At 35.3% G+C, this 26091-nt stretch overlaps 1 protein-coding gene across 26 annotated transcripts in view; it reads right to left on the bottom strand.

The window, feature by feature from the left end:
• The window catches only part of PIK3C2G (phosphatidylinositol-4-phosphate 3-kinase catalytic subunit type 2 gamma), a 510504-nt gene that overhangs the window by 297098 nt on the left and 187315 nt on the right, over positions 1–26091 (bottom strand). For all 26 annotated transcript variants that reach the window (XR_011540000.1, XM_070619245.1, XM_070619233.1 and 23 more), the window contains 4 exons: positions 25197–25955; positions 20564–20646; positions 16611–16768; positions 12039–12153 (listed from right to left, as the gene is read on the bottom strand). Coding sequence is in view for 25 of the 26 variants with exons in the window: in XM_070619245.1 (XP_070475346.1) it covers positions 12039–12153; positions 16611–16768; positions 20564–20646; positions 25197–25874 (1034 nt within the window). In the remaining variant the exon portion in view is untranslated. The remainder of the gene's footprint in view (positions 1–12038; positions 12154–16610; positions 16769–20563; positions 20647–25196; positions 25956–26091) is intronic.

Raw genomic sequence — 26091 nt, 5'->3', positions numbered from 1 at the left:
TTTTAAATCATACTCATTGTAACTCTTGCCCGCCTTTCTCATTGGGAAGCAAAATTCTTCCTTCAGAGCACTACTAACTGAAGAGGATCAAGGCTGCTCCAAGGAGAGAAGCCCAAGGCGTCCTGGCCTACATGCCAATCTATACCATCCTCCAGGATATATAGGACATACTGACCTGTTCTGTATCTAAAGTTAATATGACCACATGATAACCAGACCCCATCTGCACTGATACCATTTTAACAAATTTTCTACATGATCGTTCCTTTGTCTTGTAAAAAAATAACTCACATACCTATGCCTCATAAATTTAGCTCTACCTTCAACCCATTGCAGCTCTTCACTGCCCATGGGTCCTGTCCCCATGCTATTCTCTAAAAGAGCACTGCTATCAGATCAGAAATGTTTCTTTCAACTCCTCAGCTCACCAAGCCCACATCGTTTCTTCTGAAGGCCCGTATGGGGATGTTGCTTTGCTGGCTTGTGAGCTTAAGTTCTGCTAAGTGCACTTTTCTTCCTTGTGCCTTCCTCTTTTTCAAGGATGGATCTAAATTCACTTCTCCATCAGGAACCTTCTCAGACAGCTGTATGAATCCACGTTTGCTGGCCATGGCTACTCTATGGGGCAAACCATGGCATTCAGTAGGAAGAGAATCAGTACCTTAAGCCTGAGGTGATAAAGAATGAATTAATCCTTTCCTTCCTAATATTATCTCTAATATATAAATTTTACATGGGCACAGGTCAACCATTTAAGTCATTAGGATGGTCGCCAATCTCCAAGACTCCCATGGCAGGCTTCTTTTCCTAAGGCTGGATTAGGATCCCACCCTATGGCTCCTGACCACACTCTAAACCACAGGAAGGTCACAATCAGGACTCTGGTTCAAGGAAAGTACCAAAGTCTAACCTTTTGTTGAGTACAGGAACCCTTTCTTGGGGGAATGGCTCCAGGATGCAATTCGGTAGAATGTGGCCCAGACCAGCGGAAAATTCTTCAGTGTTTTTGTCTATTCTTATTTTATCTCTGGGACCATTCACCAGGTACCTATTACTGCCAGATATAATAGGGAAGATATACAAGCGATGCAATGCAGGGGGATGGCCCCATCACCCCTTGCTATAGGAACCCCAGAGGCAGAACCATGGGTAGGATGCTGCCGTAGGTTCAGGGTAGAATTTCAAGGTAATGGGCCCTTCTCTTTCATCTCTCTTCTTTTGCCTTTTTGCTTCCTAGGACCATAGGAGCTTCTAATTCCATTCTTAAGGACACACCTTTGGGTTTGCCTTTTAAATAACACGGCAAAATTTGGTCTACAAGATCTAAATAAAAGGAGACATTTCTTACTGTAATAGTCTTTGGCCTCAATACACTCTGAATGAGGAAAATGGCCCATGAATTGCATCTTAAATTTTAATACTATTTTTCGACTAGACTAATTTTGCTGTTGCCTGGGAAAATGGTCTGAATCCCTTGTATTTAATCATTCATGGCCCTAAATGAAGATCCTAAACTAAGAGTGGTTTGTTGCACGTGTCTAGCTTCCCCCCTCATTTGGGGTCCAATAGGACTGTCTGGGCATGCACTCTGACTGGGAACAGTTGTAGGACTTTATACCCTAATTCTGGGACTAGTTCACTTATGTCTGGGTTTCCTGTGTGTCTGTGTTGGTAAATAGCTTAAAATTGGCTGTTTGGGGACTGAGTTTCTCAGTGATGGCAACAAACTATTTTTAGAAATTACCTTGTTTGTTGCAGCACCTTGGGAAAGGCTCCCTAAAAATGGAGATAAGTGTAAAAGGCTGGCAAGATAACCCAGCATATTTTAAAGTTACAGTGGCCATTTTGGGCTCCTTTTGAGCTTTCCAACTGAGAAACAAAGATCTTTAAGGAATCAAGGCTCCAACGCTGGGAGATCCTGTGGTTTCTGGGCCTGATCACCCCACTGGCCCCAAGTATGGTGCCTTCTCTTGGAAGTTGACTCATGAGTATTTTAGGCACCTCCTGAGTTGGTTATGAGGATAGGAGACCTATAATTTATTCTGTAAACTGTCTTGCTGGGATTGTGTGCCCTGGCATGGAAATTGTTATTTGTGTGGCCCTTATCTTGATAACCCTTGGGAAGAGGCTATCAGGGTGAGACCTGACCCCCTTTTCCTTTGTTTCATTCATCACCCCCTCTGTTGTCACCAAGTTGAGATTAAGTTCAGGTCAGACCTGAGCAGAACCTGGACGTTCTGTAAAATTGAAAGCTTGAAACCCTTTTTGCCAGGGACTTAACTCTCAACCATGGTGCTGGGAACCCCAGCCCCAAGCCAGCTCTAGGCTTTTGCCTCCTGCTTCCCTGGTTCTCCTTGTGCCGGCTCAGGGACGAAGTGCCCAGGCTGGGTGGGACTTGACTAAATCTTATAATTATGTTGTCGCCTGCCCTCAGGCTCTGCACCCTTTCTCTAGCCACTGTTAGTTGGACACCAGCTTTACTGCCATGGGGACTTCCTCACGCATCCCTGGAAACTCACATCTTGGATGCATTTTAAGTTATTGGAAACACTTTCAATTGGATGAGTTATGCCCCAGAAACTCCATCTTAGAGAAAACTTGAGGGGTTTCTCTGTGCCTCTATGATATATTTGGACCGATATATCAACCTATAGTGTCATTTGATTTACAACCCAGTTTCTGAGAAATCAAGAGCAATTTCCTTGAAAAGTCCTTTTAAGACTAGAAACGCAGCTCTAGAGGCAGTTTAGGTTCAACCCACTTCCCTTAACTCAAAAAGCTTGCAAATCCTCTAGGGACTATGTAGCCCATCACTAATTCCTAAGACAGAAGGAAAAAATGGGAAAAAGGACAAAAAATGGCCATAAGAACACCCTCGCCAAAAATCTAGCATCTTGAGTGTCTTCTCCACAAATATTAGCAAAAAGGCTCAAAACAAAATTTGGATTCATAATTGATGTGCTTTATATTACTGTACCTGATTGATGGCAGTAATTTTAAAACAATAGCTTTGGATATTCTGTGTATGTGTGTCTATATGTATGTTATGTATGTGTGGTATTTTACCTTGGGATGATATGGCCAAAATTAAGAGCTCTGTTTCTTGGCTTAAAGTAAATTCTTACATAAATTCTAAATGTAATAGAAATTAACCCAATATCTTTCAAGTTAATGAGATGTGAAGTAATCTTTGGTAACTGAAAAGTTATTTAGGATTGTTGGTTTGATTAAAATGGATGTGTCCTTAGAGTTGTCAGTATTTGGATATGATGCAGGCATGCAGCCTGGGTTTACTAGTCAAATAAACTCATGTTATCTGTTACAAACTTGTCAGCAAAATAATAGCTCAGAATGATAGCTGATTTTGTCTAATGCCTCAGGAAGTTTTGTAGGCAATCTTAATAATTACTGGGAATGATTAAACTAAATAGACGTGAAAAAGATAAAAGTATTGCGTGAACTTTGTAAAATAATTATGTGTTAGGCCAAATATATTTAAATAACTTCTAAAATCTTTCCAGTAACTTGAAACTTTGAAATTTAGTTAGGGAAATTAAATGATAAAAATTCACTGAGTATCTAGGTCACTGAAACATGCTAAACATGTCTAAGTTTATCTACTTTTGGCTTATTATAGAGAAACTAAAACTTGTTTGGGTATATTAGTAAACATGCCTTGTGTTTTATTACTATTAACTAGCATGTATCTGGGAATTTTAAAGTGTTTAGAATGTTGATATAAAAGACTTCATAATTGCTTACCTTTTTACTTTTTACTAGGGTCTGTTAAGTGTTAAAAATTCTAACTAATGTGTAAATAAAGTTACTAAACATAAGGCAAATATTTCTGTATACAAGGAAAGTAAAATGTATGTTTTCAGTAAAGAAGGTATAAAGAATGGAAGTATTTTTCTTTGTTGATTTAAGAAAGATAAATTTATCCTAAAGTGCTAGAAGGGAAGAAAGAAAGCATGGGACAAACTGAAGGTAAAAAGAAAGTTGTAGAAGGTTTGTGAAGGAGAAATTCTGAAGAGAGTTTTATGCCTGGTCAACTTGGCTAAGATTAAAGTAAATCTGATTGAGTAAATGAGTTTTAATGTCAAAAATAAGCTTATGAAAAAATTAAAATTTGTTTTTCTCTCTCAAAAGGATAATTTTATTGAATTTTTGATCTGATTTCTATAAAGACGTTATAAAAGGACTTTCTTTACATTTACGTAAGTCCACCTAAAAGACAGAAAAACTATGTTTTGTTAAAATAATTTTCTGTGTTCAGAACTGAGGTCTCTCTTAAGATTTTTTGACTGTTTCTATTGTCACTTTGAATAGATAACTGAATGTTGTTTCCTATCTGAACAAGTGTTTTAAAACTTTGATATTTTTGACAAACCCCCCACCCAAAAAAACGTATTCATGTCCTGAATGAATGCTTTCTTTGAAGTGGTAGAAGGAAGAAAATTTCTCTGAGGATTTTCAGAGGGCCCCTGAGAGGTCTCAAAGAAATCTGCTCTCTCTTCCTATAAGAAGGAAAATACTAAACTAACTAGGCTTATTTGGTCTTTTGAATTACATGGGAAGCATTGTCAAATAAGTGATGATAAACTTTCTTAGGTGGTATTATGTGAGTGAATGCTATTGATATAAATGTTTTAAAATTATATAACATTCCTAAAATTCTGATCTGTCCTGGTTGTCAGCCATAACTCTAGTTATTATCTTGAATGTTGTATGTCATAGAAGTAGCCGAGTTTCTTTGTCAATTGTCCTTTTGAGTCTTTTGTCATTTGCAGATAGTTGCTGTTTTGCTCTGATGCATTTTGCTTTTGCAAGTATGTTTCATCTTCAGAGAAATTCATGGAAAGGGTTGTGACACAGGATTCTAGAATACAGGTTTCTGATAAACTTTCAGAGCATAAAACTGAACTGGGTAAGAAATAACAGATTTCTAATGGAGAAAATGATGACCTCATAAATCTGCTAACAGAAGATTGAGATCAAGAACTGATTATACAGGACTGTATGATCTGATGAGGATGATTATAATTTTTTATGACTTTTGTTTGAAACATTGTTGATTTTTTGATGTTTTGTTTTGTTGTCTCAGATTTAAGGAAATCTTTTTCTCTTTTCTCTTGTGCTAACTATGACTTATAGCAATTTGGTGAAATTATTGTGAGCAGAACTGAAACATTTACCTTTTCTCCCTACCTTATCCTTCCAGAATTTGGAAACTCTTAGTGAGTGAGTGAGTTTGGTTATTTCATGGCAATATAGTTATTTACATAAATTCAATAAGAATCTGTTCCCCTTATAACAGGACACATTTGGAAACATTGGTTATATAACCAAGGCTTGGACTGGAATGTCATGTTTCAGAGGAACATACCAGCTCAGAAATGACAAGACAGCTTTTGAGGAATAAAGGTTGACTTTCTTGAATAAACCCTCTTGGAAATATTGCCCTGGTACCTTGTTTACAAAGATTCCAGAAATCTTACTGGTAAGTAAGGAAGGTCATTTATCTGGCAGGTGCCTGGAAACTCAAAATATTTTGGCGGACCTTGAGTAGAGAGGAACCCACCCAAATCTGTAAGTATTGTAGGCAAAATCTGATGACAATTTCTTAGCTTGGCTTTTCTGGCCTTGAGAAGCCTTTAAAGTTCAATCTGAGATTCCTCATAAAAAATTCCAGCAAAACTGATTTAAAAGAGCCTGTATGATCAATAGCTATTCTTGCTGCACTTATGTAAATAATTGGACCAAGTATTATTGAAACTAAACTTATTTTGCAAAACAGTTAATCTTGATTTCGTTATCTTTTATAAAAAAATGAGGATGCTTTTAGAAAGAAAAATTATGTTTCAGTAGAAGCTATCATACAGATTCATGATATTAGATTCTAGCTCTTCTCTTTTACAAGATTCATCTATTACTAATCATAATGTCTCCTTGTGTCCATCTGTCTCTGATACCCTGGAGCTCGCTGGCCACAATCAAACCTTTTCCTTCAACTCTACTTCCCAAATACTAACTAGATTCACCTTATCACAAGGGGATCATAAACAATGAGTTCCTAAGGTAATGTCCCCAACCTATCAATACACATAAGATGGACTATATCAAATTTGGGATGAATATATTTGGCAGTTCCTAATAGTGGTCATCAACTCAGTCAAAAGGCCACTCTATTTTGGGAACAAACCAATCACACTTGCGATACGTGGCCTAATAACACCCGGCCTATGGGACAAATTCCCCATTATATGTGTTCTCATATCACATCCTTAAAAAAGTACTGATTGGTTTGGTACTGACTGGGTTAGAAGGCCCAGCACATGTTAATTAGCCCCTAATGGCACTCAATGTTTATGTGGCTCCAACTTATGGCCTTGGCTGCCACCTGGGTGGATTTGACAATGCACCCTAGGCTTTGACTGGATAAAAGGTGGAACTGCATTTACCATATCTCCTGCTAACCTACCCGATATAAAACAATGCTGGACATGTTCTGTCTTCCACTGGTATGATCACATTGCCTCAATTTTCCTTCCCCAATTAGGAATCGAAAGTATCATCTGGCACATGGAAGCCCTAAACAAATTTACCACAAAGGCATTAAATGATACACAACATAGCCTTTCACAGCTCTATTTAGAAGTATCCCAAATTTGTAAGGCAGTCCTCCAAAGTCTAATGGCACCGGATGTCGTGACAGCAGCACAGGGGGGCACTTGTGCCATTGTAAAAACCGAATGTTGTGTCTAAATTCCTGACTTCCATTAAAATATCTCTGGCCTCCTATCTGATATGAGTCACCAAATTAAACCCATGTCCAACTCTCCCCTTTCCCTAAACGATTGGTTGGATTCCTGGTTAGGTCCAGGTCTCTGGACTACTATCAAAGCCTTATTCATTGGGTTAATCATATTGCTTGTATTTCTTATTATAATCTGTTGTCTCTCATTTTTTGTCTTCCACATGTCAACAAAGTTTTGCCTCCTGGACAACTTCTCGCCAGATGATTCTCTCATCTCCAGAGGATCTGTATACCTTGTCTGCCTTGGACTTCACAGGCACAAATTTCCAGTCCACTGAACTTCCTGCCCATACCCCTATAGCCCCATTTAGGGACAGCTCTAAGACCTTGTACAGCCGGAAGTAGTTACAGAAGATTGACCATCGTCCATCCATATCCCCAAAGGATTTCAGAGACAAGTGAGTTCAGAGGGGGTTTTATGATGAGGATCAAGGCTGCCCCAGAGAGAAAAGCCCAAGGCATTCTGGCCTACATGCCGATCTATATCATCCTCTGGGAAGTATAAGATGTCCTAACCTGATTTGTAGCTGAAGTTATTATGACCACACAATAACCAAACTCCACCTGCACTGAAACCATTTTAATGATATTTTTCACATGATCTTTCCTTTGTCTTGTAAAAAAAATAACTCACATACCTATGCCTTATAAATTTAGCTCTACCCTAAACTCATTGCAGCTCTTTACTGTCCATGGGTAGAGTCCTCATGCTATTCTCTGAATAAAAGAGCACTACTACCAGACCTTGAGAGTCCAAGAAATCTTTGTTGCAACTCCTCAGCTTGCCAAGCCTGAATCACTAACCTCTCCATCTGCCTCCTTGATCCCACTCTCTCATCTCCCCATGGAATTTGACTCACCATTGATCTGTTCAGTGCCTTCGATCTTTTCCTCTCCATTAGCTATTTCTCATCACCTTATGGATATTTTCAAATCTCTCTTATCCACATTCCCCAAATCCCCAGATCAATTCCCTTCAGCATCTAAAATCTCATCTTTGTCTTGGCTTTTACCAACACATAACTTTTGAGATGGTAGTCTGCATATATGTTTGTATATATTACCTTGCTTTCTCCTTAGCTCATTGCCATCTTGCTTTTTTCTCCTCCAGTTTACTAAAATTACTCTTACTTTGGTCACCAACCTACTTCCTAATTGCCAAATTTAACAATGATCTTCATTCTTCACCTAATATTTAACTTCATTGTTTGATGCTATATTTACTTGGTATTTGATGCTTTCTCCTTCTTTCTTGTGAAAGACATATTTTACAAGATATCATGAAATTTAAATTGCTTTTTCTCAGTTTCCTTTTTCTGCCCCTCTTCTTCCTTCCATCTTTTAAATATTGAAGTTCTAAGAGTACTTTTCTTTGTCACTTTCCCTATGTGATCCTATCTGTTTTGATGACTTCCATTTTCTCTTAGAGTCGATGATTCCCTAATCCAGACCAGTTTTCCTAAAATCTGGTCTACTTTCTTAATATCGGATGCTCCTTGGCGCTCACATATTCAACATGTATCAAACTTGATTAATTATTTTTCACCCCCAAAACTTCTGTTTCTCTGAGATCTCTATCACTGTTATTGAACTCAAGATGAACCTGGTCGTCGTCTTCTACTTCTCTCTCCCATGCAGTCTCATGTATTTGGTCACCAAGTTCCACTAATTCCACTGTTTTAATAGCCCAAGGGTTTAAAATCTCCTATTTAATACCCACTGCTGCTACTTTAGGTCATGTTCTGTCAATCTTTCATACGTTCAGTAATGGTCTCCTAACTCTACTTTCTAACTCTTTTTAAGCATACATTATTATTCATATTGTCATTTAAATGCATCTTTCCCAAAAGAAATAGTTGATTACTTTAATCTTCTGATAGCAAAAAAGGCAGGTTTATCATAGAAGTTTTGTGAACTAAAAAGAGGAAGGAATAAGGAATAAATATCATCTGTATTGTAGTCCTTTTCAAGGTGTAACTACTCTAACATTTTACTGTATAGGATTTCATTTATTTTCCAAGTAGAAATATACTTATTTTAACAAAAATTAATATGTTAAAATGTGGTTTGAAAAGATATCTTTTTACCCTTAAAAACTATGATACATGTTCTTATATCGACATGCTACATTTTTAATAATTTATAAATTCTATGCCATATTATAATAAAATTCTGTTCATGACTTATTTTACTACTATTTTGGAGTACTATGTGAGATTTAGTATTTTCTCCAGTTTTTTGGGCTACTATTGGAAATCATCTAAGTCTTTTTACATAATAATGATTATTTCCTTTGAATTATTTATAGAAGCAGAACTGCTGAAACACAGACATTTTGTTTTTGACACATTTCTATAGATGACACATTTTTTATAGAATTCTCTTCAGCAATTGCTATATCAATGTATATTCCTGGCTGCTGTTTGGATGTTGTCCTCTTTTCCCCTGAATTTCATCATAAGTATTTTAACAATTTGATAGATAAAAAGGGCATCTCATTGTTATTATTAAATGTTTATTATTATTATTAACTTAAATAATTTCTTGTACATTGCATTGCTGTTCACATTCTTAGTCTGCTTTTTTCTTGATCATTATTTTTAAAAAACAAAATTTGAGTGCATTTTATATATTCTAAGGCGTTTAACATTTGCCACATGGCACTTATTTCTCCTCAGTGTTTATCCTTTAAATACAAGTTGATCATTGACTTTCTTTGCACCATTTCCATTTTCTTGCCATTAATCTGTTTCTCTGATCTATAAGCAGTTGGTATATAATAATACTAATACTGCCCTCACAATAGGGCATTGTATTAAGTGAACTCATGTTTGTTTTCTCAGTAATTAACCAAATTCTTTGCACGTATGTGATTCTCAGTGCGTTGAATTAGACTGTTGCAATCCCTGCAAACACCCACAAAACCACATAGATTTTCCATCCTGTGTTGCAGCATGAAGAATCATTTGCTATTTCTTGTATCTCCCTCAAGAGCTTTTGCAGTATTATTTTGTAGTTAAGAGCCCAGGCTATGCAGGCAGTGAAACCTAGGGTTTGAATTCAGGCTTCGCTCTAGTTATGTGACCTTGAACAAAGACTCAGACTTTCTGTCTGTAAAACAGAGGTTATTACAGTATCTGTCACACTGATACATTATAAGACTTAGATGTCTACCCAATTTGAGGTCACCAAAGAATTAGCACTTGATAAATGGCTATTATTATTATCATTGCAATCAAAGGTAGTCAGATACTCCAGATGAAGTGTAGTACTATAACTGTTAGAGTCCAAATTATTATTTATTGTATTGTTAACTTATTACATGTTACCTGTGTTCCCTCTACAGAACAATTTTATGAATAGATTTTCAGTATTTAAGGACACTTTTTTAGACAAGTTACATAGAAGTAAAATTTTAAAAATTCAATGATTTAGATGTTAGGAAGAACAGTGGTGAATATTCTTTTTATTAAAGTAAATCACATCAATATAGGTAGGCTGTTAATCTTAAATAGTAAGCAAATTCCTGATATGTACATATCCTTCAATTTCCATTAGGGAATAAATGACTATAATTAATCTATACTAATACGTGGCAACCTTCCTATCTTAATAAAACCCAGATAAATGAATTTTTAATAGAAATAAATGACCATGAAAACATTTTAGAAATCTAAGTTCATGTTAACAAGAAAAAAAAGTAAAATGATATACACAACATTTCTAGCAGTCAACAACTGAGCTATCTAATTATGCATGACTTACGCATTTGAAACAGTAATTAAGTCAAGGTCCATTATAAATTCCCTCCTCATTATACTTTTCCAAATTTCTATCTGTTCAAAGCTTGCTTTTGGGATGATATTTCCTACTGATAATACTAAATAAATACATTTGATAATATTTCTTGTTCTTCACTTCTAATGTTTGACATCAGCCAAAGTTCAGGTGTATATTTGGTGACTTGCACATTCAGAAGATGAATTTTAATGAATATTCTGTATAGGATTACATTGCTCAAGTATTTCTCCCTGCTCTTTGGATATACTGTCAAAACCATATGCTGGGAGACGGTAGCAGTCTAGTCACTGAGTGTGTTAATAGGTTCAAATAGACAAGGAAAAAGGGGAATATCTGGGAGCTTAGGGCAGCAAAACATCTGTGATTTCATATAAATACTTATTATTTGTTGTACTTAGAAAGACACAAAGGGAAATAATCAGTCTTAACAGTCACTCACAGTTAACATTGCACAATAAAAGAATGGATTTGCTGATAAGATCATTAAATTCACCAAAGTACACACAAGATGTTTTCAAGCACATTCAAGGTGGAATATTAATGACAGTGACAATGAGTGTCTCCACAGAAGTGCATGTTTACTTCCATGAGACCGTTGTCAATGTTGAGGTACTTGTAGAAATGCAAAGGGGAAATCTAAATTGCAATCCACTTTATTGCACGTTTTAGTCTTTAATACTTTACTATTTAGAATGACCATGCAATATCAGCAGAGAAATAGTTCCTTTCCTGAAGTTGTATTATATTTTCAAGGTTGGCTTTTAAGGACTTTCAGGACAATAGTCATTGTGGCACACTAAGAGAAGGTGAGTTTTCTATCGAATAAGTATTTACAGTTGACATACATGACAACAGACTTTTCTAGTTGTTTTAAAAGCTACCTGAATAGAGAAATGAAGAAGGTGTTTTAAAACCTACTCTTTTATGAAAATGTTACAATGCTTGTACTCAAATCCTCTGGGATTTTCAAACAGCAGTATTTAATCAACATGATAATATTATTCCATACAAAAAATTACTTATTACAAAAGAATTCATTTTTTAAATTGTGATTAGCCCTAATACACTTTATTATGGGTAAAGTGACTTGGTTTGCCCAGGATTTTCTTGGTTTCAAAACTGAAAGTCCCATGTCCTGAGAAGCCCCTCAGTCCTGGGCAAACTGAGATGGTTGGCCAACATAGTCACAGGTCACTTAAGTACATGTGCCATAAATATACAAGATACAACATAAAACCAAGAATAAGACTGTCAACATGACTTATAAAATTTCAAATTCACTTTAAACGGGGCAAAATTGATTTAATTATTCTGATTAGAGAGTATTGTGTTGGTGTACAGTCTGTTTAAAATAAAAAAAGAAGTACTGCTTAACATAGGTTATAACAGTGACCAAAATTTACCTTAATAAAATACTTACTTCTGTAAAAATTCTTCATAGCCACATACACTTAGAAGATGATCTTTGGGGAATAACTGGTCATTCTTACAGAAGTGCAGAGTTTCTGCAATTAGGTCTTTGACAAGATAATTAGCTAAAAACAAAGGTGAATCATAAAAATTAGTAAGAGCTTATCATATATAAGCTGGGAAAAAGCTTCTGAGCACAAAAAAATGATACATTATGAACCACTGCAACTTTACCTAGCTCCATCAAGGGAAATTAGAATGAGATGCATTTCATTTATTAGTCTAATTAGATTTGCAGATATTTTTGAAAAATATTGTTTGCATTTTTTTTTTATTAGTCTGTCTTCATATTACATAACAGGGCTAGGTATTGTATTCCTCATGCTAAAACCTTTGGTATATTGTAGCTCTGTGTGAAAATATTTTATTGTGGTTACCCTTAGGGACTTGGGAGATGCCAAAGAGATTACACAGTGAGTGATAATTGGCAAGCCAGAAGTCTAACCTAAATCTGTCAGATGTCAAAGCCCATGCTCTTAATGATTCTAAGTCTCCACAGCTGATTGTTCCTCCTCTCCCATGTAGGAATCAGCCCAGGTTCTATATTGGACAGCATTCTAATAACCTTAATGAACATACACTTTCTTTCTCCACCTTCTCTGGGACTCAAAGTGTAAGCATACTATAGGATAAAGTCTTTATCTTCTCATATTCACATTCCATAATCTACCCCTTAAACTCTTACATGTATAAGCCATTTAATAGTGGCCAGAACCATGTTGACGTGTTACAATAACATTTGTCTTTGAAATAGTTTCCTAATTATAAATGATAAATAGCATTGGGTTCATTTATCATCATAAATGATAATAGTTGAAAATTATATGTATATAATTTACTATGCATTTATTATGTTAACTTAAATAATTAATATATATCTCTATGCTTTGAATGTGATCTTATGCTCTCAATCAATGAAAGCCAGTGTAACAGACTATACTGATGACTCCTAGCCAGTGAGAATTTGAACAGCACACTGCAAGCGCTCAATTGCGTTCTTCTGAGTTGTGTTTTGTTTGTAATGATGCATTTACTTTCCTGTGGCTTCTTTTACTGTTACATCTTTTTGTTTGAAGGGAAAGGTTTTTGACACAAACTGGCTAATAAAAAGTAGTAAGTGATATTGCTGGACCTGCCATGACACAAAAAAGGAAGAGTATAATGCTGGATTTAAAAATGCAGGTTTTATGGTAGATCAAGATGTCATCAAAGAAATGGTTTCAGAAATGAATGGTAAAGATCATTAAGGAATTAGAGATTGTGAAAATGCTTTGGCATGAGAGACAATATCTTAAACATATTGCTGCTTGAAAATACCAACTGAAATAGTATGAATTGAAGCTAGAAGAAAATATGGCCACAGGCAAAATCGTGACTATAAGGGCTTTGATGAAGAAGGGAGACCATTGCCAGTATATGATGGCGGGAAAATATCTCCAAAGACACCAGTTTACTTTAGTTAATTTGATTCTCCCATTTTTCATCTTTCTCCTTGAAGCCAACCGTTATGTGTCCGTGAGTTAAGCTTCTCATCCATGTTGTAAGCCGACAAGTACTACGGCTTCTTTTAAGTAGATTTTATACCTGTGCCTTCATTTTGGCAGATATATAATCTTTTTCTCAGTTTCTTGCAGTCTCTCACTACATGCAGTCCTTCTCAATCTGTTGACCATATTGCCTACGATATTGAAAAGGCTAAGGCCCATTTAAGAGTCTTTAATTATACTACTCTATACCTTATATCTAGTTTTTACACATCCTCCTCTATCCCTTTACACCTCTTTTGAGATACAGTATTACTGATTTTTACTAAATCTTACCTCTTCAACTGTGAAAATTCCTGCACTGGTTTCTAGTTCTATCGATTAAAGCCTCTCTCTTTTATATATTCAGTATCCCCTACTCTAAAGATACTTTTAAGTGTTTTGTTTCTATGTAATCTTTCAATAAAATCTCCCTGCCTACATTCCATTCCCTTAAGATAGTATCTTTTTCCTTTTTTTACCTTCCCATTATTGTCAAACTTCTTCAAGGAGAACCTCTGCAAACAGTTCTCAATTACTCTTTAATCTTTGCAAACCGACTTCTACTTCCAACACTTGGCAGGTCACAAATGGCCCTCTATTACAGTTCCAACCCTGCATCATCTAAATCTAGAAGGTAGTTGAAAGTAATGACATTTGCTCTACAGCAACTTTGGAGCTGGAAATAAGTAGATAGGAATCATCTTCATTGAAGTGATAGCTGAATATTATGGAACAGAGAATTTCTTGTTCAAAACATTTGCTCCTCTAGAGGGATTCCATTTCCCCACTTTCAGGGAAACAGAGTTCTCTTTGGATGAAAACCCCTCACCTGTCTCCTCCTCTTTACTTACCTAGATTTCATTTTTCCTTAAGTTTCTAGCAACATCTTCTATCTTTTATCAAAGTCATTCTTGATATACTTTTCAAACTTTCGTTCTTTAGGACACGTCTGTATTATTAGTAAAACACTAATATAAAGGGGTGAAGCGATTGATCGTGGTTTCAGCATAAAGATTATTTTAAAGGGATAACATTTGAAATCTTATCTGAACTTCCCTTATCTGACTAAAGCAGAGAATCCCTAAAATAATGGTAGCCACTTCCTTCTGAGGGAGTCTCCTGCAACTTCCAGCAAGGAGACAAACTGCCTATCCATTAGCAAAAAGTCCAAAAAAATAAACCCTGAACCAATATACCCCTCCATACTTTCCTATTGAAGCTCTAAATGCTCCACATCCCCACACTTTTACATTAAGTTGGTATATAAACTTTTACCTCTGGGTATTCAGCAGGCTGCTCATTACTGAGTAACCCCTGCACGCATGTAAATAAATGTTGTCTTTTGTCCTGTTAATCTGTCTATTGTTAGGTCATAACTCCCATTGCCCTCTTCAAATTTAAATAGGAAGAGGAAAAGTTGTCCTGCCAACAGTGGCATATGCTACTCCATATGTTTTCACGAATGTGTCCTTTCTCCTCTTCTACTTCCTCCTTCACGCCTTTTCCTCCTCCTTCTTCTTATAAACATTTTTAATATCTTTGAGGGCACAGACATCCTCTTTACCACTACACATCTCTAACACTAAACACAATGACCTAATCACTTTACTGAAACTCCTGATAAAAGTAAAAAATGGCCTCTGGCTTGCCAAATTCAACAAATGATGAGAGAGAGAGAGAAAGAGATAAGTTGAAAATTAAACGCTGTAAATTGGAGGAACAGAAGTGGTCTTCCTAGTTCACAATGATTCCCTCTTCTCCAGCCACTGAAGCCAACATGACCCAGACCCCGGGTCATTCTGATTGGATCAAGGTGCAGCACTATTGATCTTGGCTGTGCAATCAGAATACTGCTTTTAGAAATTTTGAATTGGGTTCAATAGCGGGACAACCTTCTGCAGGTAGCTGGCCAACAGCATTTAAGTTTGAGAGTTTGGCTTTCTACGTATTCTGGAAAAGCAAGGGAAATAAGTCAACAGAAAGCAAGAGAAAAATGAGAAGCAATTATACAAAGAGGAGCTGAGGTGAGAGGCATACAGGAATTTTGGAATAGTTTATCTTTGCTTTTAGTGCATTCTTGAATCTTTGCTGAATTCCCACTCTTAAATTCTGTGAGAAATCCCTATACTCTTTAAAAATTTTTTTTCTGCTTAAGCCAACAGGAGTTGGTTTCTGTTAGTTTCAAATGAGATGGTACTAACGAATATGCCAACATAACATTTTTATGTTTGCAGTCATCTGTACTAACTCAGAGCCTTGACTAGAGTAAGAAAGAAAAAACAAAATAATAATAGTCAATGAAAGAAAATATTTATCAGATCATTATTTGTCAAGAAACAACAGTTGATATGTAGAAACTCATTTAGTAGCAACTAAATGTTGCTTAAAGAACTAATGTTGTTTTGCAAAACAGTTGTCTATAACAGTGAAATAAAATATTAACTTTAAAGAGATTACAAAATTTAAGGAATCATCTGCTGAGCTTGATAAAATGCAGATTCCTGGGATCCATCCCTAGAGATTCTGATTCAATTGATCTGCTAATTATGTTAGGCTGCCCAGGGCTTCTACAGTTCTTACTGTGGGAATAGAGACCATGTATCAATGCCTATTCTTACCTCACAATTTATTTGCATTTCAATGAAATAGTTGTTTCTAATGGATAGGAGCAGCCATTTTCACCTATATATAGACTTTATCTAGAATTTTTTTAAAATTTAGTTTGCTTTTAATATACTTAAAACTTGTAGTTGCTATTAAGAATTTCACAACAGGAAAATAAGGTGCCCTGGGATGAGCTATGTGAAGAGAGTTCTTAAAAACAATAGCTCAACAAATGTTAATGAAAGTCTTCCAGCTGTGTTCCTTTTACTTCACTTGAAGGCAAAATATTAGCTATTAATGCTTCTTTTAATGATTTCAGTCTGTGGACTCAAGGCTACGTGGCCTATACCAGCCTTATGTAGATTTTTATACTTATTTGCAAAATTGCTTACCATATGGCATAAAATGAAGTACTTGTGTTGAGTTATCAGTAAAAATATTTACATGAAACTTCGTATTAGATAAGAGCTGATACGGAAATGCTGTAGTAGTGCTCCACATCTTCCCCGAATTGGAATTCATGTCAGCTGCATGGTATGTTTCCCTTATTCTGAAAAATACATGTGAAAAAAATGCTTAGGCAAGATTATAAGAAACTTCATGCAGGGTCTGGCTGTAGATGATTTAAAATATGAAAACAATCAGCAGTCAATTTACGGTACAGCGTTATTAGCTAGGCCAGATGGGTGAAGATTACAATTATACCAAAAACAACTGTAAAAAACTGTTCTTTAAGCTTCCCTAGGAGCACCTCATTTGAAGCAATTAAGAATATGTTGTTATTGATAAAGCATGAAAATTCACTCTGAACAATGATTTCTTGCTTCACTGACACTGCTTTTGAAGCCTGAGAACCTCCCCTTGGTTTTCGCCCACGCCTAACTTTCTCAAGGCGAAAGTCATTCATCTTGATTCAAGGATTTTGGTAAATAAATTCTCTTCTTTGTGTCAAATTGGTAAATACCATTTTTGGCTGGCCATATTCTTTAAATTTTTGGATTTTACATAAATAGTTAAACTCAGAAGTCATTTGTACATTCTAAACAGTTACCTCTTGCTCAGATGAGTCAGAGAACTGCAAAATAGTTTATCCTTGGAGCCAGAAGCCTCAAGTTTGAATCCTGGCTCTTCCATTTAGTAGTTTTATGGTCAAAGGCAAGTTATTTGGTCTGTTTCTTTGTTTGCACAAAAGAGGATATTTATATCTACTTCAAAGGTTTACTGTGAGGACTAAAGGAGAAAAAGGATGTAAAAGACTTCTGTAGAGTGTGAAGCAGTATACCAGAGTAATGTATCATAATTATCATTATGTATTATTATAGCTGAATCGCTGTAGATCCATGTTTTATGCCCACTTATAGAATATACATAAAAGTATTAGCAGCTAGATATTTAAAACTCTTTTAATGATGAAAATGAAATCTTGCTTTTTGTTAATTATGCAAACATCTAAACTTGGTAGTGCTCTTCCTAAAAGGAAAGTTATACGTTCTATGTATAGAATGTATGTCATGCATTCTGTGTAATGTATCAATATACATTACATCCTTGACATTCATTCTAGCTATTTGTGCAGCATTAAAGTAGTACGAGGCCCATTGAAGTAGCTTAATTTCTATGCCTTAAATTCCACGGAAACCTCTTTCCTTGATGGGCCTGACAAATGGAAAAGAGCATATTCACCCAACCAGTCTGGCATGCATCAGAATCACTTTGTTTTCTGGGTCCCATACCCATAGTTTCCAATTTAGTAGATTGTGGAGGATCCCCTAGACTTTCCTTCCTAACAGTTTCCCAAGTAAGCAGTTGCTGCTGCTGCTCCAGAACTGCAGTTTGAGAACCACTACTCAGGATAAAGATATGGGGCACTCTTCCTTTTTATACCCTACAACAAAGGTCTACACTCCAGTCCCGGATTGACGAGCTTTATGTTTTAGCATTCAACATATGATAGGATACTACTCAATGCATACATGATTTAAGCTTTTACCATTTTGAGGAATTAAATTTAAAGTGCAAATTCTGGGGCCAGCTGTGTCCAAGTGGTTAAGTTTGCATGTTCCGCTTTGGCAGCCTGGGGTTCACTGGTTCAGATCCTGGGCATGGACTTACATACCACTCATCAAGCCGTGCTGTGGTAGCATCCTACATAGAAGAACTAGAATGACTTACAACTAGGATATACAACTATGTACTGGGGCTTTGGAGAGGAAAAAAAAGAGGAAGACTGGCAACAGATGTTTGCTCAGGGACAATCTTCCTCACCAAAAACAGGAAAAAAAAAAAAAAAAGAAGCAAATTCATGAACCATTCTCTTCTAAACCTTTGCTAAGCATCTACTGTAGGACAAAAACTTCTTTCATGTGCTGAGGCATTTTATTGTATTTTTTACAAAAATATGATATATTTCTTGAAAGATGTGGCTTAAAAGTATGTCACGACAAGAAACCAAATTCAACAAATTAGAGAGCCTCTTTAAAAGTTGTATAAGAGTAATGCTAATAAGATATTTAGGTATGTTTATTTAAATATTAGAAAAAAAAACAGATGAAATTGAATATATAAATCCCTTCTACTATGGCTTTTCAAAAATTTTGGAGACCCTCTTATGAAACTTGGCTTTAAAATTCAGTTTAGGCTTCTTTTGAATTAAGAGACTTGGACAGTACCTAGCATGTAGTAGATCCTCTAAAATATTTGTTGTTGAGTGAAGAGTGTGTGTTCAAAATAATTATGCATATGTAAGTTCAATCATTTTATAGATGAGTATTTGTCAATAAAAAATTATTGAAAACCAAGAAAAGTGTGTGTGAATATAACGTATATCTTCCCTTCACTGCTCTAAAGTTTGCTATTGTTTGGTTGTCTGTTTTAGTTCTCACTGTTACTTTGAAAGAAACCACTGGGAAAATTTCATTTAGGAGCTTAGAAAATACCCCGTGAGCAACGGACAAATCATCACATAAAATATTTTCATGTGACTATTGCATCCACAAGAAGATTTCATCTAAGAATATTAAATTATGGGTTTTTTTTAAAAAAAAGAATTGATAGGAGGGGCTTATAGTAAGTGTTTTGCCAATGGAGATATGTCAAGTTACATCTTGTGATATTAAGAGAGGTGTTTCTCATGCGTAGAGGGTAGAAATTAGATCTTAGATTTAAAGTGTCAAGTTCCTGGCAATGATTGTCAGTTTGTTACAGTGAGTAGTTTATTCCTGAAAGAATCAATATTGATATCTTTAAAGATCCTAATTTAGGAATCCAAAGTGCCACTTTAAATTGTATTCTGTGAACTAGAGCATGAAATTAATTAAAGATTGAATATTTTCATGGATTGGAGATGCTTTGTTTTGTGTATCTGTATGTGTGCCTTTCACTTCTTCCAATATGGTGACAAGGTTTTTAGGGTAGTGACTTGGCTTTTTTGTTTGCTTGCTAGTTCGAAGTTTGAATATCTTTGATGTGTGGACTAGTTATTAGGCATTCAAATAGCTTTTAAATTAATCATTAAATAAATGACTCAAATCTTTAATCCCAAATGATCATTTAGTAGGAAACTGATATAACTGATAAATAAGCCAAGACATATTTATATGTACATTTATTATATTTAAAATAGCCATAAATGGATAAAAACAAAGAGAACTAAAATGTAAATGCATTAATCTTTCAAAACATTTGGGAACCTGAACAGTAGACGAGATGGCATCATGTAAATTTTAATTGCTAATGAGAAACTGGTCTTAAAAAAAAAGACAGCTACCTTTATAAGTTCATTTTTAAATTAGCAAAAAGGCGATCAGTGATGTTTTCTGTAATATCCCCTAGTGATCAAATTTGCTTTTCACTGGACAAACACCCATACATTTGTTTAACATTCTGGCAGCTCATTGAGGGTAAGATTGAGTTATTAAGAGGAAGGCACTCTCATCATTCTAGTAGATCCCAGGGAGGAAGGATAAAGCTATGCTAATTTGAGACAGAGCAGGGGCGGGCGGGGGGGGGGGGGGGGGTGGTGGTGGCGTGGTGGTGTGAGTAACTGACCTCATTAAATGAGAAATTAATTCACTGCAAAGTAAACTATCAACAAACAGCAAGGGAAGGCCTGAAATTATGAAACATTCAACTTCAACCAAATTTTCAAGAGAAAGAAGTGTATTTGACTATAAACAACAAAAACAAGACTAGAAGTAATTTGTCATAAATTTATACTTTTCACTGTGCTAAAACATTACAGAACTTTAACATTTTATATGCAAAATTAATCAGCTCAGTGATTTTAAAGTAAACAAATTGATGAAGGTATGGAAAGTTCAAAACTTAATGAAACAGCACTACTCACTTTTTTACTTTGTCACAAAAGGAGGCCAGATTCCTATTACTGCCTTGAGGTACTTCAACGAGCTGAATGGAACAACCTATCAGCTTAAAATAAAAACTGATAAATTAATTTCACATGGAGAAAAGATTAATACAATTTTACAATCTTTGGATTTTTAATGAAGTAATACATATAGAAAAATGCATAAATCTTAAACATATAATTTAAGTTTTGAGGAACATATACAACTGTGATTTCAAGACCCCAATCAAAATATAGAACATTTTCATTACTTTAGAAAGTTTCCCTACATCTCCTTCTGTCAGTCTGTTCACCTATTGGGTAACTACTGTTATTTAGATTGCTATCACTGTAGATTGGGTGTACAGGCTTACCTCACTTTTACTGCACTTCTTCATTGTGCTTCACAGATAATCGCATTTTTAAAAGACCCTCCACCAGCAAAATTACTACAACTCTCTTAAGGCTCAGATGATGCTGAGCATTTTTTAGCAATCAAATATTTTTTATTTAAGCTACATACATTGTTTTTTTAGACATCATGCTATTGCACACTTAACAGATTACAGTGTAATGTAAGTAAAACTTTTATATGCAGTGGGAAACCAAAAAATTCATGTGACTCAACTTATCGTAATTTATGCTTTATTGCGGTGGTCTGAAACCAAACCCCAATATCTCTGAGGTATGCTTGCACATGTGCTGTTTTGTTTCTGGCTTCTTTCGCTTGAATGATATGTACTTTTAAATTTATCAATGTGTCACACATATAAATAGTTCATCACTTTTCATTGATGATTAGTAGTATTCTATTGCATGAATATTCCGCAATTTGTTTATCCATCTACTTGTTGAGGGACGTTTGGGTTGTTTAGATTTTGGATATTGTAAAGAAAACTATTAATTTTCATATGCAAGTATTTATACGGACATGTGTTTCATTTCTTGTGAATAAATCTGCAAATGGCTCAGTCAGAGGGTGGGTGTCTGGTTAACTTTAAAAGAAATCATTTTGTTTTAGGTATTTCAAAGCTGTTATTAGATACATACACGTTTAAATTTATTATGTTGTCCTGATTGATCCTTGATTGTTATGAAATGATTCTTTTCTTTCTCTAATAATACTCTACCTTGAACTGTACTTTTTCTGATATTAATAACCACATCAGCTTTCGTTTGCTGATTCAATGTTAAAATCTTTTATTTTTCTGACTTTCAACTTATCTGTGCCTTTGTTTCTTGTTTCCTCTTGTAAATAGTAGTTAAGTCTTTCTTTTCTATCTACTTCTTCAATTTCTCCCCTTAATTTGAAATGTTTAGTCTATTTATATTAATATATTTATGGACATTACTGGATTTAAGACTACCATATTCATACTTGTTTCTTCTGTTTTATTTTCTTCTTGTTTTTCTCTTTCCCTACCTTTTTTAGTTTGTTTGATATTTTCCCTTTTCATTTAATTCCTCTGTTGGATTTTCAGTTTTTCTTCTTTGTTTTATTTTTTTAGCAGTTGTGGTAGCTTAGGAAATGCAATATGCATCCTTAATATATCACAGTTTATTTGGAGTTAATACTCTACTACAGCATTTAAAATACAAGAATTTACAATAGCAAATAATGTTTACCCCTTCCATTCTTTATGCTGTTGTTGTCATATATTTTTATCTCTATATACAATAACTCTCACAGTAAAATACTGTCTTTTTGCTTTAAACAAAAGCTGTATTTCAGAAAATTAAGATAAAAATAGTTTTTTATATTTACCAACATATTTACCATTTGTACCACTCTTCTTTGTTTCCAGATTCTTTCTGCTGTCATTTTCCTTGCATCCAAAGTACTTACCTTGGTAGTTTTTGCGTGCATATTTGCTGATAAATTTCTCTCAACATTTGTTTATATGCTAATATCTTTATTTCAAGTTTTGAAGCATATACTAAAAGGATATAGAAGTATGGGTTCTTTTTTTTATAGAACTTTAAAAATGTCATTCTATTGTCATCTGGCTTCTATTGTTTTGGAGGAGAAATTTGCTTTAATTCAGACGATTGTTTTGCTGAATAAAATCTCTTTTCTCTCTCTGCTGCCTTTTTTGATATTTTCTTTATCTTTGGCTTTCAGATGTTTGACTATAATATGTCTACAAGTGATTGTCTTTGTATTTATTCTCTTTGAGATTTTGTTGAATTTCTTAGATCTGTAATTTGATATTTTCTACCAAATTTGAGAAATTTTCAGATCATTTCTTCAAATTAATTTCTTCTCTCCTGTAAGCATTCCAAAATTGTCCATATATTAGGCTCCTTGTCTCATAAGTTTCTGAGCCCCTCCTTATTTTTATATGATCTTTTTACTCTCTCTTCTTCAGTTTAGATAATTTCTGTTGTTTTTCTTTCAAGTTTACTATTTCCTCCTGTCATCTATCTGTTTTTAAGCATCCAATAACTTTTTCATTGCACATATTGTAGTTTTAATACCAAAATTTCCATTAGTCTTTGTTTTTTCATAGTTTGCAAATTTCCTCCTGAGATTCCTCATCTGTCTGTTCATTATGTTCATCTTTTACTTTATTTACTTGATCATCCTCTTATTAAGCACCTTAAAGTACCTATCTGTTAATTCCAACATCCAGACTATCGCAGAACTCTTTCTATTGACTGGGTTGTTTTCTCTTTTTTTCTTTTCTTTTCCTTTTTTTTTTTTTTTGAGGAAGATTAGCCGTGAGCTGACATCTGTTCCAGTCCTCCTCTTTTTGCTGAGGAAGACTGGCCCTGAGCTAACATCCGTGCCCATCATCCTCCACTTTGCATGTGGGACACCTGCCAGAGCGTGACTTTGCCAAGCCAAACATAGGTCCGCACCTGGGATCCAAAGGGATGAACCCCAAGCTGCCGAAGTGGAATGTGCGAACTTAACCACTGCACCCCCAGGCGGCCCATGACTGGGTTATTTTCTTGATTGTGGGTCAAAATTCCCTCCTTCTTAACACATCTATGCATTTGTGATCATATGTTGGATACTGTAGATGACACATTACAAATTGTGTTGCCTTTTTCCAAAGTGTACAATTTTTCTCTGGCAAGCAGTTAAGCTTCTTTTGGTCTTACCAGCCTTGATTTTATTTTATTTTATTAGGCCATGTCTATTTTGGTAGGTGCAGCACTTACTTTAGAGCATTACTTTTACTCTTAAGAAACAGCTTTGTGTAATCTCAATCGAAGGCCCAAAGTGCTCTGCTCAGTGTCTTCTCTAGCTGGGTCAGAACTTCTGCACTGCATCACTCCTTCCTGGGTGTGGCCAACACAATCACCTGGCCAAAAATCTGCAGGAAATCTAATGTAGAGTTCTGACTCCCACCTACACAGAGCTCCTTCTCCAGCCCTCTGCCCTGCAAGCTACAGCTTCCTCTGCAGCCTGGAGTTACAGGCCCTGCCTCCTCAGCTTGGTGATACTGCTGCTGAAATTGGGCTCCCCTAGCCTGTGGAGCAGCAACAGAGTGCCCTCAGGCAGAAACCAGGATAATCATACTACGCTTTAGTCTTTCGCTTCTTTCAAGGATGGATGTCCTGTGCTGCCTGTTGTTCAATGCCTGAAATTGTTTGCTTCATACATCCTGTTTAACGTCACAGTCGTTTTCTGTGGTAAGGGAAAGTTTAGTACTCGTTACCATTGTCATGATCAGAAGTAGATGTTCGAAGACTCATTGGCTTTTAATTCAGATCAGTTGAGGTGCTACCGCCTCTGCAAGTGCCTCAGACAGAATTAGTTGTTTCTTCTCCAGTGAAATCATCCTGCTTTTTTACTATGTTGCCGTTATTTGTTTGCAAGTGAATTTGAGCAATATACTGTTTCTGAAATCAGGTATCATGTCTTTGCATTCGTTATGCTTAGTATTTCACATATATTTTAAGAATATGATAAATAGTTGTCGAATAAATGAAGAATCATTTTGCTTCACCTGTAAATTACAGCTGCAATAATGTTTCTTCTTTTTAACTATTACTTCTGATTTCACTTGTGTCTAGACTCAGTACAAGGACAGAAATGTTCAAATATTATCCAAGAAACTCTATGATTACTATAGTGATTGAAATACTACTAATGAAACTTTAGGATGAATTGCACAATGATTACTTAATTTCCTACTGTTGGAATGATCCCAACAGAAGATGCCTGCCAACAGTATAATTTAGGATCCTTGAGTAAAGGGACATTTTTCCTACCAATAATGGTATAAAGTTTTAATTCATGATGGAGTGACTCAATATAAATGTAATGAGATACATGTGTGTTTCTATGTGTACATAATGACACAATAAGAATAGAAAATGCTATCATCTCAACCTACAACTATGATATTTTTATCTAATAAAATGTAAATACTATAACTGTTTTATTTAGTTTGCATGAAAATGGAGCTTTAAAAATGATGTTATGAGGATTTTATTTCCCTTCAGAAAAAATCATTAATTCAGGAACACAGAATTTGTGAATAATAAATGATTTTTTCAAAAGTAATATCAATACATTTCTCTATTTAAAATTAGTTACCCTCACTAGCAAGTTAATCCAGCACGTTATTGAACGATTCTTTCAGATTCATATTTTTAGGTAGACATATATGACACATACCTCTATGTTCTCTGACCATGTACTTTCCCACGTGTTTGGAAGAAAAGAACCTTTAAAAAGCATCAGAGAAGGGTCCACAACGTTCATATTTCTACTGCTTTTAGTCTCTTCTTTTGGCGTGGAGTCAGTTGGGATGGATGGATATATAGGAGGAATGCTACTTTCAAAACCTACATGGTAGTTATGATTTTCATTTTCCAGTTCTCTCTGTGAATTGATTTTATCCAAACTAGTGGATGATGGAACTAAAATATTGAATCCGTAATCACCAGCACCATGGTATTCTGCTATGGGGTTTCCCCAAGGGCTTTCGTTATTCATGTTTTGAGGATTTGGTAGCACAGAATGCCTAAAACCAATTGCTGGTGTTTTCGTAACTTGGTGACAGGAGAGTTCTGAGCTTTTAGAAGTAAATTCATTCAAGGATATTTGATATGTTTGATCTGATGAATGCCTGTTGGAGTCCCAGTTTGGCATATTGGGCACAAAAGGGGTATCTTCTTCAAATTCACTCTGATGGAGTGGAATGTTATTACTGATCTCATGTACTAGCTGATCAAAACCCAGACTGACTTGGCCAGGAAAAAGGGGTCGAGTTACAGAGCGAAATTCTTGGTGCTCATGCTGCTCTTCCTGTGATTCGCTGGGATTTAGATCTGTTTTCCAACAATATGCCATTCTTTAGTTTACGTAATTGAGAGGGTTGACTCTGCTCCAAAGATCTCCTTGATGATCTTATAAAAGAGCGTAGGAATTTTCCTAGAAAAAGCATAAAAGGAAACAAAAAATATTTGATTAATTGGCAATAAAAGAGCTTGCAAGAAAAAAATATGATGAATAAATATTAACAATTGTTTTGAATTTTCTCCCTAGCAAATGAAATACTTCATGAGTA

Source organism: Equus przewalskii, chromosome 5 (assembly GCF_037783145.1).
Source record: "Equus przewalskii isolate Varuska chromosome 5, EquPr2, whole genome shotgun sequence".
Taxonomy (NCBI): Eukaryota; Metazoa; Chordata; class Mammalia; order Perissodactyla; family Equidae; genus Equus; species Equus przewalskii.
The sequence above is the reverse complement of the archived record's forward strand: the minus strand, read 5'-3'. Positions and strand labels throughout refer to the sequence as shown.